At 40.1% G+C, this 23670-nt stretch overlaps 2 protein-coding genes across 5 annotated transcripts in view; one reads left to right on the top strand and one right to left on the bottom strand.

Annotated features, from left to right (window-relative positions):
- The window catches only part of SLC24A1 (solute carrier family 24 member 1), a 44012-nt gene extending 32339 nt beyond the window's left edge, over positions 1–11673 (top strand). The window contains exons 7-12 of the mRNA XM_089907090.1: positions 182–268; positions 1331–1422; positions 3395–4057; positions 4795–4884; positions 5979–6145; positions 7089–11673. Coding sequence (XP_089763216.1) covers positions 182–268; positions 1331–1422; positions 3395–4057; positions 4795–4884; positions 5979–6145; positions 7089–7338 — 1349 coding nt within the window. The 3' untranslated portion in view covers positions 7339–11673. The remainder of the gene's footprint in view (positions 1–181; positions 269–1330; positions 1423–3394; positions 4058–4794; positions 4885–5978; positions 6146–7088) is intronic.
- DENND4A (DENN domain containing 4A) overlaps positions 11528–23670 on the bottom strand; it is a 132302-nt gene continuing 120159 nt past the window's right edge. For all 4 annotated transcript variants that reach the window (XM_089907088.1, XM_022579810.3, XM_030761702.2 and 1 more), the window contains 6 exons: positions 22631–22829; positions 22143–22397; positions 21081–21198; positions 20332–20494; positions 20103–20167; positions 11528–14500 (listed from right to left, as the gene is read on the bottom strand). In XM_089907088.1, the coding sequence (XP_089763214.1) occupies positions 14364–14500; positions 20103–20167; positions 20332–20494; positions 21081–21198; positions 22143–22397; positions 22631–22829 (937 nt within the window). In that variant the 3' untranslated portion in view covers positions 11528–14363. The remainder of the gene's footprint in view (positions 14501–20102; positions 20168–20331; positions 20495–21080; positions 21199–22142; positions 22398–22630; positions 22830–23670) is intronic.

The following is a 23670-nucleotide window of genomic DNA, read 5'->3' as shown; positions in this document are numbered from 1 at the left end:
AGTTTGGGAATTGGGCACCATGAACAAGCCTAGGAGGACCAGAGTCCAGATGTTGCAACTTCCAGGCCAGCCTCTTTCCACCTACTTCAGCTGCTCTGACTGTCAGCTGACCAACCTAACTGAATGGTGTAGCAGGGATACTGTGGTCTTGGATAAGATGTGTTTCCTTTCTCATTCACAGCCCGGCCCTCCAAGGACAAGGAGGAGGAGAGCTTGAATCAGGAGGCCAAAGCCGAGCCTCAGGCCAAAGCCGAGAGCAAACCAGAAGGTGAGAGGATGGTGAGGCCAGTGGGTTTTCTCCTGCCACCTTCCTCCCTCCTGTCAGCCAGGGACTGGGCGGCCTCCTGGTCTCTCTGAGCCAGTCAGCTGGAGTGATGAGCTGGTGCTCCCCTCCTCCCTGCTGCACTCAGGCCTCCTCCTTCCAGGGTGCTCCCCTCCTGGCGTGGCTGCAGGCCCGGGGGTGGGATCCGCACTCTCCTCACATGGGGTAGGCAAGGCCTGGCAGGGGTTATTGAACTTCTATTTCTTTTTTGCTAAATCTTGTCCCAAATGAGATTCTATTGGACTCTATTTCTTCTTCCTGTCACTTCTACACAGTGCTGCTAGGGAATTGGTCTGAGACCAGTAACCCCAGTGAGGGAGGGCCATCGGGGGTCTGGTGATGAAAACATCCAGCATCCGTGTGGCAGCTGGGACACGGTAGTGAGACAGCTACTGCCCAGTGGGCTCTGCACAGCACACCAGGCCTGCCTGATCCACCCAGCAGCTTCGGAGGGAGGGAGGTAGAGCAGCAGTCATTGTTCCCATTCTATAGACAAGGAAACTGAGGCTCAGAGAGGTCAAGTGACTTGCCCAAAGATATATAGCCAAGAAGTGAGAAAGCCTGTACCTAAACCTAGACCTCCAGACTTCCCAGTTCTCCCTCTCCTGCAGTCCTATTCCAAGACTCCCTAGCTGCTGCCTTTGAAATCATCAGGCTCCTCTCATGCAGTTGGTGGGGGGAGGGTCAGGCGCTGAGAGCTGGGGATTTGCCCTCTCTTTTAAGCTGTTCCCAGTATCCTTGGCTACATTGCCAGGATGGACATGTCTGAATACAGGGAGAGCAAGGAGAGCCACTTCCCAGCTGTCCTCTCATCTCTGTGGACAGGACAGTAACAATTCACATCACATCATTTTCCTTTTCCTGTTAACAAGAAATTCCCCAAACAAACCTTCTGTGACCCTGAAGTGGACAAGTCCAGTAGCCCTGTAACCACTCACACCAGTCTCTGCCAGCTGCCCTCAGAACCTGGCACACTCTTCTGACCTATCCCATGTTTATCCTTTAAAGAGGAGGAGCCAGCCAAGCTCCCTGAGGTCACGGTCACACCAGCCCCTGCTCCAGACGTCAAGGGAGATCAGGAGGAAGATCCTGGCAGTCAGGTAGGCACAAGCCTCTTCCCAGGTGGTGGAATTTGAGAGGCCCAGGGAAGGATTTGCCAATCAAAAATCAGTCCTTCCTGAAGATTGGAAATGCTATTTGAGGTTCATTCCTCTGGTGTAAGCATTGCCTTTTCTTTGAAGATCAAATACCTCATGGGGCCAGTTAATTCACTAATACCTTAGTATGAGTAAGATAATATGTATGAGAATGTGTTGCCAACCTATGTCCAATCAGCTGTGGCAGGGAGAGGTGGCGTGCTTTGACTCCAGTGTGGGAGAAGGGAGCTACCCGTCAGGGGCTATTAGCAGTGACAGTTTTCAGAGAAGAGGGTGCAGGCTGGGCAGACACTCCTGTACCTATCAATTTAAATGACTTGTCATTTCCTCCAAGAAGCCTTCTCTCCTGATGAGGGTGGGAAAGGGAGGGCAGAAATTATTTCAGACTCAAGTCTTCTCACTCTTCATTTCCAACTGAAAGCACAGGCCTCATGGATATTAATATTTGACTTCTTCATTGGGTGCTCTGAACCCTGGTTACATATTAGAATAATTTGGGGAAGCTTTAAAAACTGCCCAGGGCGCACTTTCAACCAATTAAGTCAGGATATCTGGGTTGGGTCCTTGGGCATGAATGTTTTAAAATCCTCTAGGTGATTTTAATATGCAGCAGAGTTGAGAATCATGGGGCAGTGTTGGGGGTTGGCAGTGTCATGAAATTTGTTATGGATGACGTACTCCATGAGCACACAGCCCAGGTCATTTGCTCAAGGGATTGGACCAGCACATTGTTGTAGGTCATTTAGGAGCCTAATCTGAGGACCCTCAGAATCAATGGCTTTCAGAGTGAGTGGAGTCAGTCCATGGTTCCCACACACCGGTCTACAGATGCATTTATTAGAAGCACTTGTGAGCATATTAAAATAGATTCCTGGCTTCCAGTCCTAGAGATTATACTTCAGTTGGTTCGGGGGGGCAAGGAAATCTGTATTTCTAATAAGCTCTCAGGCTACCAGGTTTGGGAACCAAAGATCTCATTCGGCCCTGGCATTTGCAGAGCAGGGTAGCTTGGTGGTTAAGAGGCCAAGAGTTGGACTATCCATATTCCAATCCCAGCTTCATCACTTACAAACTGTGTGGACCATAAGCAAGTTATTTAACTACTCTGTACCCTAGTTTCTTCATCTGTCAGATGGATTTAGTTCTGCCTATATCATAAATTAATTGACTCATGAAACATACTAAGTGCTAGTTGTTATGATTATTATTATACCACTTAGCATGATGCCTGGCACATAAATACCCTCAGAAAATAGGTATCCTCCTCGTCATCATCATTTTACACATATAAGGTAATAGAGCAGTTGAGGAGTTTTAGTGGACTCAGCAATGGGATGTAACCACCAGAAGACACCATGTCATTTTAGGCAACATTAATGGAAGCACAGTATCTAAAATAAGGGGGGTGATAACCCTGTTTGACTCTGTGAAGTGTTCTGTGTTGTTTTAGAAGCCTCCTCATGGGATATAAGCTAACTAGAATGAGTTCACCAAGAAGGAGAGGAGGCTTTAGGCCATAGTATGGGGGAACCATAGAAGGATCTGGGAATCTTTAACCCAGGGAAGAGAGCTGTCTCATGGAAGAGTGTTATGTATGGCTCCCAAGAGTAAACCTATACACAGGAGGTAGAACTTTGGTATAAATATGACTTCAAACCAATCAGAGTTGTCAAGATGACAGAAGCTGCTTTAAGTGGTGAGTTCTCCATCCCTAGAAATGATCAAATAAAGACCAGACCACCACTGGGTAGGAGTGTTGTGAAGGGAATTTTGCTGAATGATTGCACTAGTTTCTTCCTCATACTCAAGCTTTTAGATACATTCTGAGAACAACAACAACAAATGCGGGGAAAAACTGTGGGGAGAAACAAGCAGGGCAGTTATTTCCCATTAATCTGTTGGCTTTGGATTGCAGGGAGATGTGGCTGAAGCTGAGAGCACAGGTGAAAGGACGGATAATGAGGTTAAAACTCCTGGTGAAGGTGAAAATGGAGAGCAAAGTGGAGGTGAAGCTCGACCAGAAGGTGAAGGTGAAGAAAAAGGAGAGAATGAAAGTGAAGGTGACATCCAGGCAGAAAGGAAAGGAGAGAATGAAAGTGAAGGTGACATCCAGGCAGAAAGAAAAGGAGATGATGAAGGTGAAGGTGAAATCCAAGCAGGAGAAGATGGTGAAATGAAAGGTGATGAAGGTGACCTCCAGGCAGAAAGGAAAGGAGATGATGAAGGTGAAGGTGAAATCCAAGCAGGAGAAGATGGTGAAATGAAAGGTGATGAAGGTGAAACTGGAGAGCAGGAATTGAACGCTGAAAATCAAGATGAAGCCAAAGAAGATGAGAAAGGTATAGATGGTGAAGAGGAAGGTGATGGAGGTGAGAGTGAAGACGAAGAGGAGGAGGAGGAGGAGGGAGAGGAGGAGGAGGAGGAGGAGGAGCAGGAGGAGGAGGAGGAGGAGGAGGAGGAGGAGCAGGAGCCTTTGTCCCTGGAATGGCCTGAGACCAGGCAGAAGCAAGCCATTTACCTCTTTCTTCTGCCCATTGTGTTCCCACTGTGGCTGACGGTGCCCGACGTCCGGAGGCTGGTGAGTTTGCCCAGCTGTCCCCAAGCTATCTGCCCCCAGGGAGGCTGTGGGGTCTCTCGGCACTCCCCCCTCAAGAGGACGGAAGGGACAGGACAAACCAGCTTGACAGGGCTCAACTACAGAGAGGATCTGGGATGGAATCTGCAGCTCTAGTGGGGACCATGCACCTAAGGGGACACACTGATGGGCTTGGGAGGCCTCAGAATGTGCTTGTTTCCATCGCTATAAGCAACGTGAACTAACCCCTCCTCGAATTCTCAGTTTCTTGATTTTAATATGGGAATGGTGCCACTGCACACCCTCCACATTGCACAGGGATATTGTGAAACCCCAGGGTGATAAGTGCTGTTTCTACCCAGTATTCCTGTTTATAAGGAAAGGTCCGACTAACATACTCCACCCAAAGGGGAACCATATTCTGTCTCTGGGTCCAGAGAGGGGTGGGGTGGGGAGAGGTTGCTGAAGCCAAACCAGGTACTTAGATTGGTCTGGTTCCAGGGCAAGCAGGTAGCTCTCTTCAGTTTGGCAACTGCTGAACCCCCTCCTGTGTGGACTCCCCTATGGGCCACCAACCCCATCCTTCTCAAGGTCCTCACTGGAGACAGAGATGGAAGCTCAAACTTCTCCACATCCTCTCCATGACTCCTCCAGCAGATCTCTTCACTGATACTGGGGCTCCCTCAGAAGGGCCAGAGACCTTTAGCCTCTGCAACTTATTTCTCTTCCTTTTCAAACAGGAGGCTAGGAAATTTTTTGTTATCACCTTCCTGGGATCCATCATGTGGATAGCCATGTTCTCATACCTCATGGTGTGGTGGGCTCACCAGGTGAGTGTGCGGCAGGAACTAAATCCTGCATTAGCAGGTCAAAAGGACTTTTTCCCTTCAGGGTGAATTTCTGGTACCCAGGGAATAGCGAGGACCAAGTGAATTTGTAGTTTATACATTGTAAAGGCTAAAAAGTAGACTTTATATTCCAGGGAATGTAGTGCTTTTCATGTGTGGCTCTTCTGTCTTGTAGCGTGACAGAAGGCCCTTCACAACCTGATCTAGTTGACCATTCCTTCTTAGCATTATCCCCTGCTTCCTCTGTTTTGTATCCCACACTTCTCTCCACCTGGTGACATCATACACACTCGTGAGAGCAAGCTCAGTTTTGCCTCCGTTCTGGCGTTTAATCAGTCTTCTGAGTGCTTAATGGCTTTGCTGTTCTACCTAGAATATTGCACTTAAGCACAGAGCTGTATTATTATTATTATTATTTTAAATATTTATTTGGCTGCATGGGCCTTAGTTGCAGCACGCGGGATCTTTTGTTGCGGCACGCAGGCTCTCTAGTTGTGGTGCAGGGGCTTAGTTGCCCTGTGGCAAGTGGGATCTTAGGTCCCCGACCAGGGATTGAACCCACCTCCCCTGCATTGGAAGGCGGATCCTTAACCACTGGACCAGCAGGGAAGTCCCTGTATTATTATTTACATGCTTTTCTCTTTCAAGCTGAGAGTAGGGTCAGTGTTATACTGCTCATACTTCTACCTCCAGCCTCTAAAAAGTTCCTGGCACATAGCAGGTGTCCGTGGTTCTGGAAATGGAAACTTGACACCAAGAGGCCTTTGGAGGAGCAGTTCTTTTGGGAAGGTAGAGGTGTTGTAGTTGGAATGACAGTAAGTGGTATCATAGGTGGACTTTTACTCCAGTTTAGAAAAGAGCGGCATCATTCCCTGAAGCTTTGAGCAGGGGTCCTGTTCCTTCTCTCCATGGCCCATCTCCCCAGCTGTTAGTTCTGCTGTGACCCTACCTCACTCAGGCCAAGGGAATGTGAACTCTGTGGAAGGTGTTGGTTTTGCACAAAGTAGTATGTGGTTGGTGCTTTGAAGAGCCTCAGATTTTTCACTTGGTTTCTCATTACTGTTACTATTTACCAGGTTGGTGAAACAATAGGGATTTCTGAAGAGATTATGGGCTTGACAATCCTAGCAGCAGGCACATCAATTCCTGACCTCATCACCAGTGTGATTGTCGCGCGGAAAGGCCTGGGAGACATGGCCGTGTCAAGCTCTGTGGGCAGTAACATATTTGATATCACCGTGGGGTGAGTGGCAAAGTTGCTTTCTAGGGCATGATATGTATGACTGGCAAACACTGTGTTGGCTCTGTCTGCTGGTTTTTTGCTCCATTCATTATACATGGGATAAAAGGGCATTTATGTTTTTAGCTTCTGCAAGGCAACAAAGTATCCTCCCTTCATTCATCACAGCCAGATAGGATAACAGAACTAAAATGCTGCCTGAAATGTAACTGACTAGAATTTATAGATGAATTGAAAAATGAAGTCCATTAAATTCCATTACCAAATACAAACGCTCTGCTCACTGACCCCCAAGGTGGAGGAGGTGGGGTTGGAAGAAGCAGTGACTCAGTCTTACCTCCTGACATTCTTGCTTCTTTGCATTTGGACTCCTGCTGGCTCAGAGGTTCTAAAAGCATTTTGTATAAACAAAGAAATGCTGCTTACTCCTGTATGGGTTTGCTTACCCCGCTCCTCCCAACTTTGTCAGAGCAGAGTGTCTGCGCTATTTTCATTTCCCCAATCATGTTCTGGATTTGGGTGGTGGCTTTGGTTTCCTTAATTTGTATATGTGTGTGTTTGCAGGGTGGGGCAGGTAAGAGGGCATAGGAGAGCCCTGATCACTAACGAATGTAAGGAAATGTTATCCTGAGCTAGGCCTTATCCTGATTTAGAGAGTCACACATCTACCAATTTAGGTTAGTCATACAGAAGTCATGAAGTATGACGAAAACAAACTCAGACCCAGAAAACCTGTTTTAATCTTAGGCTCTCCCAGTTATCAGCTGTGAGTACTTGGGCACATAATTCCCTGAACCTTAGTTTTCTCACCTGTGAAATGAATGTTATCTGCTCTGTTTCACAGGTTTGTGTAAAAATGAGTGCTTTGTAAATTGTAAAATACTGTTAAGTATATGGCATGACTATAAACATTAAGAATATTCACACTGTTTCTTCCATCTTGCAGCCTGCCCCTTCCTTGGATGCTTTTCTCTTTTATCAATGGATTACAGCCTGTTCCTGTCAGTAGCAATGGCTTGTTTTGTGCCATTGTTTTGCTTTTTCTCATGCTCCTGTTTGTGATCTCTTCAATTGCATTATGCAAATGGAGAATGAACAAGATTCTGGGCTTTACCATGTTCCTCCTGTACTTTGTATTCCTGATAATCAGTGTGATGTTAGAAGATCGAATCATATCCTGTCCTGTGTCTGTCTAAGTCAGTCACTGTTGCTCAAAATGGACACGGATCAGAAAACCATGCCAGAAGTTACTGTACCACTTGTTACATTAAAGAATGAACATGATCCAGGAGAGTGAACTGAGTGGGCAGGAGCCTCTGATGTGGATGTGATCGGGACTGAAGTTTATCCTTGGAAAACACCTGCAGCTCACTGTGGATTAGGACTCTTTGGAGGGGTGGAGCTCCTACCACCCCTGATGCAGACAGCTAACACATGGAGGCCAGCAGAAGGACCCAAGTCAGAGAAGTTTCTAAAATGAGATATTTGGGAGTGAGGGTTGGGACAGGTACCTTAGCAATCAGATAAGCTCCCATGTTCACAGTTCCCTGATTATTCCTGAAGGGCTGCTGATGCAAAAGATGCAGGTGTGGTCTCCATCTCACCCTCCTGGCCCCTGCCCCCAGCACATGCTGCAGTTTACTGTCTCCTCTTTTTCTGTTCAAAACATGTGGTTCTATCAGATTTGTATTCATTACAGGTTCAGTTACTGGTGAGTTTAAAGGAGCAAAGTCTATAGGAAAAAAAGTATAACAAGAATCAATTATCATTACACACTGTAGTCCAGTAAAATGTGTACCAATATTTTATAGCTTAAAAAGGAGGACTACATTTGCTCTCGTTGCATTTCTGAAAAGTCAAATTAAAATAAGCAGCTCAAGAAATTAAAATTTATAATTTGCCCTTCAATTGGAAGATGTGGGTATTAGGGAAGGAGAACTACTCTGAGGGCTATTTAAAAACATGTATTTATTAGGAAATCCAAGTTAGTGTTGTCTCCATCAGGTGGGTCACCTTGAGGGATCAGACATTCTAACAAAGCTGTCCTGGCTCTGTGCCCCTCCCCTCTCATATTCTTACCCAACAGTGACAGCTGCACTAGTGAGTGAGAAACAAAGTAATTTTTAAAAAGAGTCTAAAGTCAGTAGAGCCAAATCTGGTTTACAAAGTAAGAGATCCAGTGGGGCAATGCTATTTTTGTATGTCATCCTAGATAGGATTATAAAACAAGAAGATTGATTTCTTGTGTGGCTTACAAGTGGATATTAAGGCGATTACAAAGGAGAAATTCCAAAAATGCTTAAACAATGACAAGATGGTAAGGAAAAGAGTATTACTACTTCCACGGTAGCTGATGTAAAGGACACCTGTGTGTTTTTTAAATAATTATTTAATTAATTTATTTTTGGCTGCGTTAGGTCTTCGTTGCTGCATGCGGGCTTGCTCTAGTTGTGGTGAGTGGGAGCTACTCTTTGTTGCGGTGCGCGGGCTTCTCATTGCGGTGGCTTCTCCTGTTTAGGAGCACGGGCTCTAGGCGCGCGGGCTTCAGTAGTTGTGGAATGTGGGCTCTAGAGCGCAGGTTCAGTAGTTGTGGCCCACAGGCTTAGTTGCTCCGCGGCATGTACAGGCTTAGTTGCTCCGCGGCATGTTGGATCTTCCCAGACCAGGGCTCGAACCCATGTGCCCAGTATTGGCAGGTGGATTCTTAACCACTGCGCCACTAGGGAAACCCGACACCTGTGTTTTTAAAAATTGTGTGGTTAAACATTTCAGGTGAAAGTTGAAATGCTTGTATATTAAATACCACTGCTTGCTGCTTTTACTGGCATCAGGTTAAGGGGCACATTAAAAATGAAACAGTGTGGTGGTTACAAAGCAAAAGGAGCTGAGGTGAATGTAGTTTAGGATGGTAAATATCGCTTTAATTAGAAACATGAGAGAGGATTCACTGAAGACTAGAAGATAGCAGGACAAGTGTGATGTGGGAAAAAAACCAAACATTTTGGTGTGGAAAGGCTGTGTTCAAAGTACTTCAGTCCATAATCCATCTTTTAAGATGGGCTGGTTAATTTAATTCATGGCCTCACTCCAGGACTCACATTCTTTGGAAATGACTTTCACTAAATTTCAATGAATTGTGAGTCCCAATGATATTTTACAAAAATGGACGTGTTCATCCATATCTTTAGGTCATTTAGTCAGAATGCTCGAGAGAAGACTGATGAAGAATATGGGATCATGTTCATATTCCATATTCTTAAATTAGTTATCCTCATTCCTGATGCTGCCGCACTGCCTGGTCTCCATATGCCATGGCCTAAGAACAGGAGGAGAGAGCAGTGCCTATGGAAGGGAGATCCCAATACCAACACTCTGGGCACCAATCTGGTATCTGCCACCAACCTCAGCTGGTCTCGAGGACGTCACCTCACTGACAGCCTGGGAGCTGGTGCTCTTCCCCAGAATGACTTATGAGGAGTGATGGACGGTGAAACATCCTGTAAAGGTAAAGTGCTAGGCTGCCATTTGATGATTAAAATCGACTCTAATGGTTGAATATCATTTTTCTGATCCGTTTGCTAAATTTCTGGCATTCCTCTTTGCCTAGAAAGGAAGTTCTGACTTCACACTATGTAGAAAAGAGTCAAAAACAAAAAAGAAGGCTGGGTCTTGATGGATGAGCAGCTGGTGGGGAGAAAGGAGAGTTCAGGGAGATGGAAAACTTACGTAACTTCTAAAAGATCAATTTGTTATGCTTGAAATAAAAAATTTTGCAATCCATTATAAATTACAATTTATTAAAATTGTGCTTTTTTTTTTTTCTCTGTACGCGGGCCTCTCACTGTTGTGGCCTCTCCCGTTGCGGAGCACAGGCTCCGGACGCGCAGGCTCAGCGGCCATGGCTCACGGGCCCAGCTGCTCCTTGGCATGTGGGATCTTCCCGGACCGGGGCACGAACCCGTGTCCCCTGCATCGGCAGGCGGACTCTCAACCACTGTGCCACCAGGGAAGCCCAAAATTGTGCTGTTTTAGAGGTAAAGTACCATCTTAAAATGTCAAGATAATGGTTAGCTGGTCCTCTCATTTGATGGGCAAGATGTTCTGTGTAGCTAGTTACATGGGACAAATTCTAGGTCTTTCATTCAGCAAGAAAGTCAGAACTGTCCTACGTGAGTGTCTAAATGGGAAGGAAGTGGCTGCACAGATGATTTCTCCTTCATTCCCCTTGAGGCTGCATTTCTTTGAAGGCCCTGGTGATAGGTTTGGGCCAAATTTATAAAAACGTAAAACTCTTCCTAATTTAATGGGTTAAGATTCTGTGTAGTACCAGAAAAAAAAGGATGTATTCCAAATTTAAAAAAATTAGTATATATGTTTAAATGGTTACTGTACATTATGAACATTATATTGTACTCATCAACAGATCTGAAAATGCTTCTATCAAATTATAGGCTTGGCCTTTTGTGATACTCTGAAAGTATCCTAAAAATTCTATATCCTAATAATCATTTAAAGATAAGTACCAAAAGGGGCAAGAATTGGAATTTAATATTTAAGACACAGCCTGGTAGATACATTTGAAGAACTGGTTGGCCTAATGGGCCACAGAATATCCTTGGTTCTGGCCCCCTTCTTTGTGAGAGGGTCCTCCTGCGGGTGCAGCTTGCTTGCAGTGTATTTTGGGCCTGGTTACTATGAAAGGTACAAAGAGAGGGCCAATGATCAGGGTTGTCCATCCCTGTGGGGTCACTAGACAGGAAGGACACCCTGGTCTAAGGCTGCCCATACAACCAAAGCATACTTCTGGTCCTCAGGCCCTTAACTGTGATGAGCTGGCAAATCTGGAGAATTTCATTTACAGAAAATTCCGTCAGTTGCTCCAATGGTTTTATCACAGTACTGTGTTTGAAAAGAAAATCTTTAAATACAAAAGGAAGGAGCCATCCAAATGAACAGCAACTGTGGAAAGGCTGCAGTAACTTTATCAGAAGAGTCTGTTATCTTACACAGACTTTTTGAATCAGAGACAGAAATTCCTATATTAATTTGTCCAATACTAATTTTGTAAACAAAAATAATTAAGCCAGCAAATGTACTTACTTTGGGGTCAGAGAAAGAGGGCAGTATGAAGGGATAATAAGAAGATACCAAGTACTGAGAGTATTAAGGTAAACTGGTATGCAGCTACCAGAGAATTCAGTTCTGAAATAAAACTTTGTCTTGTATCCAAACAGGAAGGGCAGAGCATGCTAAGACTAGCACAAAGGCAGACCAAGGACCCTCTCAAAGAGGCAGCGTACTCTTTCCCTTCCTGCTCTGAGATAAAGTGCCTAATAGCAGCTTTCAAGTTCTAGTGGGAGAAACAAAAATAAAGCTGGGCAATCGCACATTACCATACAAATGGTTATTTTCTTACCATATACTTACAAAATATGTAGAAGTACAACATAACTTTTATATGTAGCAGGCTAACACTTGCTAGCTGCACTAAAGTATCATAGTAATTACCAGCATGAAATAAAAAAAAATAAGCATATCACCTAAAATGTTAAACCAACATTTTCAGGGGCTATTTTCTCTACAAAGAAAAATGGAAAGCCATTTTAAGAAAACGTTAAAATAAAATAAGCTAATGGCTTTAGGGTTTTAAAGCAAAAAACCTCCCCGCAAAATTAGAAAAAAAAAAAAGAAGACAAAAATCAGAATATGACCAGACTGCATAACTCCCTAACAGGAGGAAAAAACTGAATATTGAAATATGATATAAAATACAAATGTATGACATTCAAAACACAATGGGAGGAAGTAGTAAACAAGTTGTACCAGGACATGGCATGATTTATTTTCAACTAGTAAACAGATAAAACTAAGAGTAAGAAAATAAAAGACAGATAATGTAGCAAAAGGGTATTTCTCTCTAACATGATTGGCCATGATTCTCTAAAATGTATGGTCAACAGAGATAAAATTGAAGAAAAGTTTGTATGGAGTTATTTCAAAGGATGATCTACATTTTAATTTTCTTTTGATCAAGGTTTACCACTCTCTATTCATGTTTTAGGTTTTATTTTTAAAGAGTAAATTTGTGCAAATAATATTCCCTGGGGATTGAAAATAGGGGAAATAAAACCCAGTCAAAAGTAGAAACAAAACTTGGTGTCAGGGGAAGGAGATAAAAATTACATTCACTTTTCCAAATGAGTCTGAACCATAAAGAATGGGCTTTACCTTACTTTTTTTGGTCAGATATTTGAAATCAATAAACTGTTATTCATATATACTGCTTGTGTTAAAGAAAAGATAATCAATAGTGAAAGCTGTTCTTATACAAACAATAACAAAAAACCAGAATAGAACCCCAGAATTCTGTTTGGAGGGATGTTTGTCACTAATGCCAAAAGCCTCATCTATCAAATGTTTCTCTCCTTTGACAACTTTGAAATGACTGTGACTTAGAGAACGTAAGACTGAATTAAAATGTGAAGCGTGGACCTGAATAGGAAGGAAGGATAAGACAAGAGTGGTATTTACAAAAGAGAGGCAGATACATGTGCACAGCACCAGACTTTTCAAGTAAGCAAGTTCAGCGCCAAACTAACTGAACTAAAATTTTACATTTTTAAACTTTCCCCATTATTTCCCAGAGTAGAAAGCTGTGAAATGTTTTAGCTTGGTGCTATTCACTAGTGGGATGAACTCAAAAGTGTTTTTTCTACAGCTGAACTGGTTCTTAGTCTCAGGACTTTAAGGTATCTCCAGTCCAAAGTGTCCTGAACTCTGCCGGCTTCTACACATCTAATTTAGGACCTTTCATTTTTTCCTTCTTTGAAATTGGCTAGAGAATTCCTTCATTATGACAATGTGTGCAAACACACACATGAACACACTGAAAATCTATAAATAATTCTAACGGCCAAAGGATACTTTATCAGAATTACCCAAAGAAAGTGATATTAGAAATAATGCGACTACAAATATTTTTTAAGATTCTATTTAATACCCATGGTACTTAAACATTCAGTTTACTGTCTATTTCTGGATATTGCTGGATTTTAGATTCCATAAACCAGATTCTGAAGGCTTATTGAAAAAGCCAGGTTCCTCAATATGGGAAATTCTATCTGGCTGTACTTTTAGAGAGTTATTATTTTTCTACTTTTGAAAAAATATTTTGAATATTTATATATAATATATATATATATATAATATTAACAGAATACTCCAATAGGTCATATTCCAGATAAACATACTACAATTTGCATCATATCCAATATTTTAGATATTAAAATAAAGGTAGAATTTGGGGTAAACTGTCTGACATATTTCCTAACATAAGTGTTCATGTAGAATATTAAAATTTAAATTGATATTTGGCTCTATAAGCTATTTTCCCTGTGTATTGTATGCATCTATTAGCAATAGAGAAAATTTTGGAATCATGGTATGTTGAACCTGATTTTACAGAAGCAGATTTGGAACCTCTCTGGCTGTCCTTCCACAAGGCTCAGTGAGTCAGTCTGGGCAATGCACACCCTTGCCATGACTCACCCACTGCAGTCAGGCTCAGGAGTACTAATATGCGATCCTAGGACAACACTGACACTAGCGCTGACATTTCTGAATCACTCTTCCAAGTAGTAAAAAAAAGTATAGATATACATATAGAGATCTGCAGCTGTACTAATTACTTCAAATAGCAGCAGACAAGGAAAATAAGCACTTAATTACCTTGCTTCATAAGATTAAGTTCATTTTGTTTGCTATATTAAGTTTAAAAATTAAAAAAATATCAACTTATTATAAACAAGTTAAAATATGTATAATACAACTTCACGGTCAAAACATTTGAGTAGTCTATGAAAACAGGAGATACTTTGTTCTTACATTTGTTTAAGTTCCATACATGATTTTTCAATCTGTCTCTTCCAAAAGAATCCATAAAACAGTTGTCTTATTCTATGGGAACCAATTTTGTTTATGGATTTTTTCATCACAAAAATAATTACTTGTACGGGAGAAGAAAAAACAAAGAAACGGGAAACAAAGTAGCTCTCTCCCACTTGTTAGTATTTTCTTAAGACACTCTGTACATAAACTATCTGAACTTCCTGAACCATTTACAAATGCATTTTCAAAAACTGAAGAAAAAAGGTTAGAGTCTAAAAGTGTTATTTTATACACTGACTACACAATACGTATTGAAAAAATACACACACATATCTTAAAGATAAGGTTCTCCAAAGGTTTTTCGACATTCCATCACTCCTGTACTTGGTGGTCTATCACAGTTGTGAGTACTCTTGACTTGACTAGGTGTGAGACGATCATATGCCACCTTGTATTCTTTATCAAATGCATCTGCAAAAATTCATAAAGAAATAAAGGCATAAAGAAATTTATATTTGATATTATCAGCAATCAAGTTTTTGTAATACTACAGAACCACAAAATTAGAAGCCAAGAAGGAATCTCTAGGTCATTTCTGCCAACACAGAATTTCAGAGCTGGAATGGGGACCTTAGAGTCCGTAGCATTTAGAGCTAGGTTACACAGACCACTGAAATGTGAAGTACTAAGATGTCAACTGTTTAAAATTCTTCTTTCCCAAATTAAAAAATTTTGGTAAAACACATATAAAATTTACCATCATAACCATTTTTAAGTGCACAGTTCTGTGGTATACATTCACAGTTCTGAATGTATACATACATTCATAATGTTGTGTAATCATCACCACCGTCCATCTCCATAACTCTTTTCACCTTGTGAAACTGAAACTCTATACCCATTAAATAATAATACTCCTCTCCCCTCCCCCCAGCTCCTGTCAACTCTAATTCTACTTCTGTCTCTATGATTTTGGCTTCTTTAAGTACTTCTTAAGTGGAATCATACAGTATTTGTCTTTTTGTGACTGGCATATTTCACTTAATATAATGTCTTCAAGGTTCATTCATGTTGTAGCATATGTCAGAATTTCTTTTCTTTTTTAAGGCTGAATAATAGTTCACTGTATGTATATATCCCATTTTGCTTATACACTCATCCTTCAATGGACACTTGGGTTGCTTCCACATCTCAGCTATTATGAATAAGACTGCTATAAACATGAGTATACTAATATCTCTTTGAGACCCTGCTTTCAATTCTTCAGGGTATACCCAGAAGTGAAATTGTTGGATAATGTGGAAATTCTGTATTTAATTTTTTAAGGGAAATGCCATATTGTTTTCGACAGCAGCTATACCATTTTATATTACTACTAACAATGCACAAGGGTTCCAATTTTTTCATATCCTTATTTTCCAGAAAATAACCAACACATTATTTTCTGGGTTTTTGATAGTAGCCATTCTATCTAATGGTATGAGATGGTATCCCATTGTAGTTTTTTTTTTTTTTTTTGCGGTACGCGGGCCTCTCACTGTTGTGGCCTCTCCCGTTGCAGAGCACAGGCTCTGGACGCACAGGCTTAGCGGCCATGGCTCACGGGCCTAGCCGCTCCGTGGCATGTGGGATCTTCCCGGACTGGGGCACGAACCCGTGTCCCCTGCATCGGCAGGCGGACTGTCAACCACTGCGCCACCAGGGAAGCCCTGATACCACCTTTTGATGCACAGAAATCTTTAATTTTCATGATGCCCCATTTGCCTATTTTTTCTTTTGTTGCCTGTACCTTGGGTGTCATATCCAAGAAATCACTGACAAATCCATGTCATGAAGCTTTTGTCCTATGTTTTCTTCTAATAGTTTTATAGTTTTAGGACTCATATTTAGGTATTCAACCCATTTTGAGTTAATTTTTGTATAAGGGTCCAACTTCATTCTTTTGTTAAGTGGATATCCCATTTTCCCAGAACAATTTATTGAAAAGACTGTCTTTACCCCACAGAATGGTCTTGGCATTCTTATCAAAAATCATTTTTACCATAAATGTGAGGGTTTATTTCTGGGCTGTCTATTCTATTCCACTGGTCTATATGTCTGTCTTTATGCTAGTACCACACTGTTTTGATTACTGTAGCTTTGCTGTAAGTTTTGAAATCAGTTAGTGTGAGTCCTCCAGATTTGTTCTTTTTGAGATTGGGGTCCCTTGAGATTCCATAAATTTTAGGATGGGTTTTTCTGTTTCTGTAAAAAACATCATTGGGGTTCTGACAGCAATTGCACTAAATCTGTAGATTGAGTAGTACTGATATCTTAAGCATATTAGTCTTCTAATTTATGAACGTGGGGTATGTTTCCATTCATTCACATGATCTTTAATTTCTTTGAGCAATGTTTGTAATTTTCATTGTACAAGTCTTTCACCTCCTTGGTTAAACAAGCTCCTAAGTATTTTATTCTTTTTGATGCTACTGTAAATGGAATTGCTTTCTTAATTTCATTTTGGATTATTCATTGCTAGTTACAGAAATTCAGCTGATTTTTGTATCTTGATCTTATATCCTACAACCTTGCCGAATTCATTTATTAACTCTAATATTTTGGGATTTTTGTTCTGTTTTGATTTGGTGTGGAATCTCTAGGGTTTTCTATACATAAGATCGTGTTGTTTATAAATAAAGATAGTTTAACTTCTTCCTTTCCAATCTGGATGCCTTTTATTTCTTTTTCTTGCCTAGCAGCTCCAGCTAGAACTTCCAGTACAATGTTGAATAGAAGTGGTGGAAGAAGGCATCCTCTTCTTGTTCTGGATCTTAAAGGGAAGACTTCCTGTTTTGCACCATTGAGTATGGTTTTAAACTGTGGGTTTTTCACAAATGCCCTTTATCAGGTTGAGGATGTTCCCTTCTATTCCTAGTTTGTTGAATTTTGTCAAATGCTTTTTCTGTGTCTATTGAGACATCATGTGGTTTTTTTTGTTTTTTTGTTTTTTTTGCGGTATGCGGGCCTCTCACTGTTGTGGCATCTCCCGCTGCGGAGCACAGGCCATGGCTCACGGGCCCAGCTGCTCTGCAGCATGTGGGATCTTCCTGGACCGGGGCATGAACCCGTGTCCCCTGCATCGGCAGGCGGACTCTCAACCACTGCGCCACCAGGGAAGCCCCATCATGTGGTTTTGTCTTTCATTCTGTTAATATGGTGTATTACATTGATGGAGTTTTTTATGTTGAACCAACATTGCATCCCTGGGATAAATCCCACTTTGTCATGGCAAATAATCCTTTCTCTATGTTGCTGGATTTGGTTTACTAGTATTTTGTTGAGGATTTCTGCATCTATATTAATAAGGGATATTGCTCTTTCATTTTCTTTTCTTGTGATGTCTTTGTCTGGGCTTGGTCAGCGTAATAATATTGGCCTAACGCATAGAATGAGCTAGGTAGCACTCCTTTTTCTTCTACTTTTTTTGTCAGAGTTCGTGAAGGGTTAGTGTCTTAGTTTGGGCTGCTGTAACAGAATACCATAGACTGGGTGGCTTAAATGATGAACATTTATTTCTCACAGTCTGGAGGCTGGGAAGTCCAAGATCAAGGTGCCAGCAGATGTGGTGACTGGTAAGAGCACTCTTCCTGGTTTGCAGATAGCTGTCTTCTCCTTGTATCCTCACGTGGCTGAGAAAGAGAGGGACAGCTCTCTTCTTTTTCTTTTACTTTTCGTTTTTTTTTTGGCTGCACCATGCAGCTTGCGGGATCTTAGTTCCATGACCAGGAATTGAACCTGGGCCACAGCAGTGAAAGTGCTAAGTCCTAACCACTGGACCGCCAGGGAATTCCCTCCTCTTTTTCTTATAAGGATACTAATACCATCTTAGGGGCTCCAACCTCATGATGTAATTACTTTCCAAAGGCTCTACTTCCAAATACTATCATATTAGGGCTTCAATATATATGAATTTGGGGGTAGGGGACACAAACATTGCAGTTCATAACAAATGGTATTATCCTTCTTTAAACATCTGGTAGAATTCACCATCTGGTCCTGGGCTTTTCTTTGTGGGACGATTTTTGATTACTAACTCAAATCTCTTTACTTGTTATAGGTCTATTAAGATTTTCTATTCTTGAATCAGTTTTATAGTTTATGTCTTTCTAGGAATTTGCCTGTCTCTTCTAGGTTATCTAATTTGTTGGCATATAATTATTTATAATAATTATTTTTATTTCTGTAAGGTCAGTAGGAATATCCCACCTATTTATTTATTTAATTTTTGGCTGCGCTGGGTCTTCATGACTGCATGCAGGCTTTCTCTAGTTGCGGTGAGCGGGGGCTACTCTTCGTTGCAGTGCACGGGCCTCTCACCGCGGTGGCTTCTCATTGCGGAGCATGGGCTCTAGGTGCACAGGCTTCAGTAGTTGTGGCATGTGGGCTCAGTAGTTGTGGTTCGTGGGCCCTAGAGCGCAGGCTCAGTAGTTGTGGTGCACGGACTTAGCTGCTCTGTGGCATGTGGGATCTTCCTGGACCATCGAACCCGTGTACCCTGCATTGGCAGGTGGATTCTGAACCACTGTGTCACCAGGGAAGTCCCGGAATATCACCCCTTTTATCCTAATTTCAGTAATTTGAGTCTTCTCTCTTTTTCTCTTAGTCTAGCTTAAAGGTCTGTCAATTTTGTTGATCTTTTCAAAAACAAACTTTTGATTTCAATGAGTTTCTCGATTTTTAAAAATCTTTTCCCTGTTTCTCTATTTTATTTATTTCTGCACTAATATTTATTTCCTTCCTCCTGCTTGCTTTGAGTTTAGTTTGCTCTTCTTTTTCTAGTTTCTTAAGGTAGAAACTGCTTTCACTGAATCTCAAAGTTTTGGTATGTTGTGTTTTTAATTTTCATTTACCTCAAAGTATTGTCTAATTTCTATTATGATTTTTTTGACCAATTTGCTATTTAGGAGTGTGTTGTTTAATTTCTATATACTTGTGAATTTTTTATTTTCCTTCTATTATTGATTTCTCTTTTCATTGTACTGTGGTTAGAGAACATACTTTGTATGATTTCAAACCTTTTAAATTTACTGAGAGACTTGTTTTATGGCCTAACATTTGGTTTATCCTGGACAATATTCCATGTGCAGTGGAGAAGAATGTGTATTTTGTTGTTGTTGGATGGTGTGTTCTGTAGATGTTTCTTAGGCCTAGTTGGTTTACAGTGCTGTTCAAGTCTTCTATTTCCTTGCTGATCTGCTGCCTAGTTGTTCTATTATGGTTGAATGTCTATTTCCCCCTCCAGTTCTGTTAGTTTTTACTTCATGTATTTTGGGGCTCTGTTGTTGTATATATGTTATAATTATTATAAACAATTAATAATTATTGGTGGATTGACTGTTTCATCATTATACAGTGTCCTTCTTTGTCTCTAAAGTCTATCTTTTCTGATATTAATATAGTCACTCTAGCTCCCTTTTTAGTACTATTTGCATGGAGTATCTTTTTCAATCCTTTTACTTTCTATTTGTTACTCTAAAGGAGGCCAAGCACAATAACTGAGAGTAGAAGATGATCAACCAAAAATATTTGAGACCTCCTAAAATATACATTTAGCTACATTACATTTTTTCTGAAAGAAGCTTAATGTCATTAGTGATATGACACAATAGTTAAAAGCATGGGATTGGAAATTAAGACTGCTTGGTTCAGATATGGCTCCGTTATTGCTGTGAAACCCAAGTTTAAGTCATTTAACCTCTTGGATCCTCAGTTGCGTCAGTAATAAAATGGAAATGATAACAGTACCCATCTCATAGGGATTTTGAGGATTATATGAGATAAAATATGGAAACTACTTGCTACAATGTAAGGCACATAATAAGCCCTCAAAAAATGTTAGCTTTCATTATTTATCATTATTATTACCAACATGACCTAAATATCAAAGTATCTTTTATCTTATATTAAAAAAATCAGACACAGTTGTATTATATTAATATAATTTTATATTAAACTAATTAAGACTACCAATATAAAAACACTTTGAAAACTATACCATGATATATAAATATTACATGTTATGCTGAATTACCTATATCAATGTTTTCTCTTCCCAGTGCCACAAGTGAGAGAAACAGTATTTCTCTATATAAACTCCTAAGGAGAAAAAGAAGTGGAGAAGATATTACTATTCAAACAGTCTATACATACCTACAAAAATTTTTATGTTAATATAAGCATGAGATATTCTAACAAATCACTCAGCAAACAATATGAATCTGCTTAGAGGAACAATATATTCATTTAAAAGAATGACTTACCTTTGTCTTTTAAAATGAGGACATTTATTCAGTGTCTCTAAAATCTGACTCATTGGTCCATAGACATCATTCATTTTAATGCTTTTTACCATATTTTTCAATAGTTCCTGGTTAAATGAATTATCACCTTTTTGCAATAAATGGACCATTGGATACTTCTGGGCTGTAAAAGAACAAAAGAGCAGATGAAGAAAAATGTTCTGTGTAGAAAGCAGAATGTAATTAAGCAGCAACTGACAGCTATTTAAAAAGTTACAAAGCAATAAAAATAAATTAAGGGCAATTGATAAAAGAACTGAAATCTAAGAATGAAGTAAGAAAAAAGGAAGAAATAAGACAAATAATGATAAAAATAAGCTTGAAGGCTCAAATACACAATAACTAAAAATACTGTTTTCCTCAATACAGCCCCTGGAAGGAATTTTAAATCAGCAGCCTGGGATGGAGACAAACAAAAAATAAGTACAAAGAAGAAATAGGGACAAGCAATGTGCCAAAAACAAAACCCCTCCAGCACATACACAGCACCACTCAAAAAACAAAAACAAAAACAACCCCTTGACCTCCATAGACAATAATACTAAAAACATCAAACTTAACACTCACTCTCAAACAAAAGAGTACGATTTTGACCTGTAAGACAAAAAGTAGTGTAAAATAAAAGTCAGTTACACATTAGTTTAGGCTATTTAAAGCAAGTAGAGAGTACTCTCATATGAAGGACATCAACATTCTATGACAGCACTTACTGTGGGCATTCCAGAGGATGTACAACGGCTGTCCTGGATCCTGATGTAATTTCATATTGTCCCACAACATTTGTATTAAAACATATTTACTGTCTTCAGACATACAGTGGCGAGGAATCTGTGTTGAAGAATAAAAAAACATTCATTAATGATCCTTATATGACAATGTTTTGTAAATATTTTATGAGGAGCCTTAAAAATATTTTTAGGATGCATGTGTGCAAGAGAGAAAAGAGAACAGAAAAATCACTGATTTGTCTGCATTTTATAACCTACCGAAGGGAGATGACCTGAGTTGAGAAGCCAGCGATCCCTAAAGTAGCAGATTTAACAAAGTACTAAGATCAGTGAGAAAGGGTACCATGAAGGGCTAATCTTGACCAGCTTATGACTGAGGCTCCACAGAAAGATGAATCCAGGAGCCACATTCTCTATCAGTTCAAGACCCTAGCGCAGATGCTCTGACTGAGTTAACCTCTCATTCACCATGTACTGAAAATCCAAACACATGCACAATCACAGACATGAAGTACAAGAAGGGAGAAGACAAAGTTCCTGAACTTAGACACTTTGCCATTTAGTGCCAGTGACAGCATATGAAAAAGAAAAAAAATGCTTTAATAGAGCAACATATCAAAAATACGAGTGAACATAAACTACTTAAATGTTAAACAAAAATTCACAGTAAAGTAATGAGAATGGTAGCACATGACTGCGATATGAATTACAGGTGTCCAACTAAAGTGTTAGGCTTATTTTTGAAGGAGGTATGAGGCATGAGTGGGGCAAACTCACAAAGTCTTCTCATAAGAGTCATTTACAGTTTATTCTTGAGGCTATAACAAAAAGTCAAGTCCATTTTGTGTAAACTTTATAAGAAGTCTAAAAAACATGACTGTCTTACCGCTAGACTGTAAGGAGAAAAATTATTTGCAACAATTTTATTGATTCAGATGGTTATTAAAAATATTCAGCATAAAATTACTTTTTTGTCATTAGGAATATGCAAACATTACAATGGTGACAGTAGCACTGGCTTTTAGTTAATTTTTACTCTCATACCTTTGAATACTTGTTACAATGCTCAGAAGAAAGAATCAATCCAGGTAAATTACTGGGTAAGTCAAGACGTCTAAAATACCACACCAGGTTCCAAAATACAATTGGATGATGGTCCACAAAGTCTGCCACTGTTATTGCATGATCACCTTCATTTTCCAATAAGCTTTCAAGTTCCTTCCATACCACTAAAGGACTAAGATATGGAACAGTGATAGGATCTGGACTTGGGAGGTGCCATTCTAATCCTAAAGAATCCTGTTGAATAAATAAAAACCATAAATAGCAATTACAAGATTGATGATACTAAATCATTAAAAAAAATTCCTGTCGATGATTTCCATATAATTAGAAATGAAACTGTATCATGTAACAAGACACTCTTCTTAACAATAATAAAATTGAAGCTTATAAGGCTGTTTAGCACAAGGGGAACAAACTCATATGTAAATTATCAATGTCCAAATTGTAAAAAACACCAAAATACATACTGTAGCTCCTTGTAAAGTAGTTGGCAGGCTGCCTGTAGGAATGAGCTTCTGTCCTCCATTGTCTTCCTTATCCAAGGTGCCATAAGTACTAACACTCCTGGCCATTGGAAATACTGGACATTTTGACAAAGCTGCTCTTGATCTATCAGCAGGGATCTGAATACTTCGGGCACATGTATTTTCGAGCAACTTTGATTTGCTTGGGCATTGAAAAAAGAAAAAAGCGTATCACTGTCTAGATTTACTTTATTTCACTGAATCAGTGAAATTTACATTTCACTGCTGCACATAGCAAAGTAAAAGGAAGGAAAGATGTTAATCAGGCTTTGGCTGGGAAAAAGGATACAGTTTAAAGTAGCCTAGTCATGTTAATTTTCTTTTTATCCAGTAAACTTTAAATATACAAAGAGTCATTCATTTGTTCAAAACATTTAGTGGACAACTTTTATACTGCAGGAACCACAGTAGGCCCGAGGATACAAAGCAGAAAAAATAGGCACCTATTCCTTCAGGAGTCAGAGCTAGTGGGAGACAAAGAAAGGGCTATAATAGACCTATGATGAAAGAAGGGACACACACAGATTTGCAGTTTTGCAGTCTAAGCATTCAGGATCAAACAGGTCATGCTAGCCTGCTAGTACTATGTAGGCATTTTCTTTTGCACATGCATTTACCAATATAGCTTCACTGGCCCAGCTATATTTGGTGTATTTGGCACTTCTCCAAAATGGAGTCAGTTTTGGCATTTGTTTTAAGCACAGACTTACTTGTATTAGGCTTACTGTGTAAGTCTTAGTTTGATTTTATAGTTCATCTATCAGCTCCAAATGTTGTCTTAGATTATTAAATATTCCTAAGTAGAAAATTAAATATTGCAAAGTAGAAGTACCTCAGTACTGACTTAATTCCTCGAGAGAGAGATAATTAATTAGGAATAAGAACTTGAGATTAAGAATCTATTATACATAGGAATCTAAACCTTAAAATGGTCAGCTAATTCTTCTGTCATTACTTGAAATGTATAGTATATGTTGTTAAAA

The sequence above is a fragment of the Delphinapterus leucas genome, chromosome 2 (genome assembly GCF_059928025.1).
Source record: "Delphinapterus leucas isolate spDelLeu-1000000601 "Yukka" chromosome 2, BTC_Dleu_Yukka2, whole genome shotgun sequence".
NCBI classification, from domain to species: Eukaryota; Metazoa; Chordata; class Mammalia; order Artiodactyla; family Monodontidae; genus Delphinapterus; species Delphinapterus leucas.
This window is presented reverse-complemented; position numbering and strand designations above follow the sequence as displayed.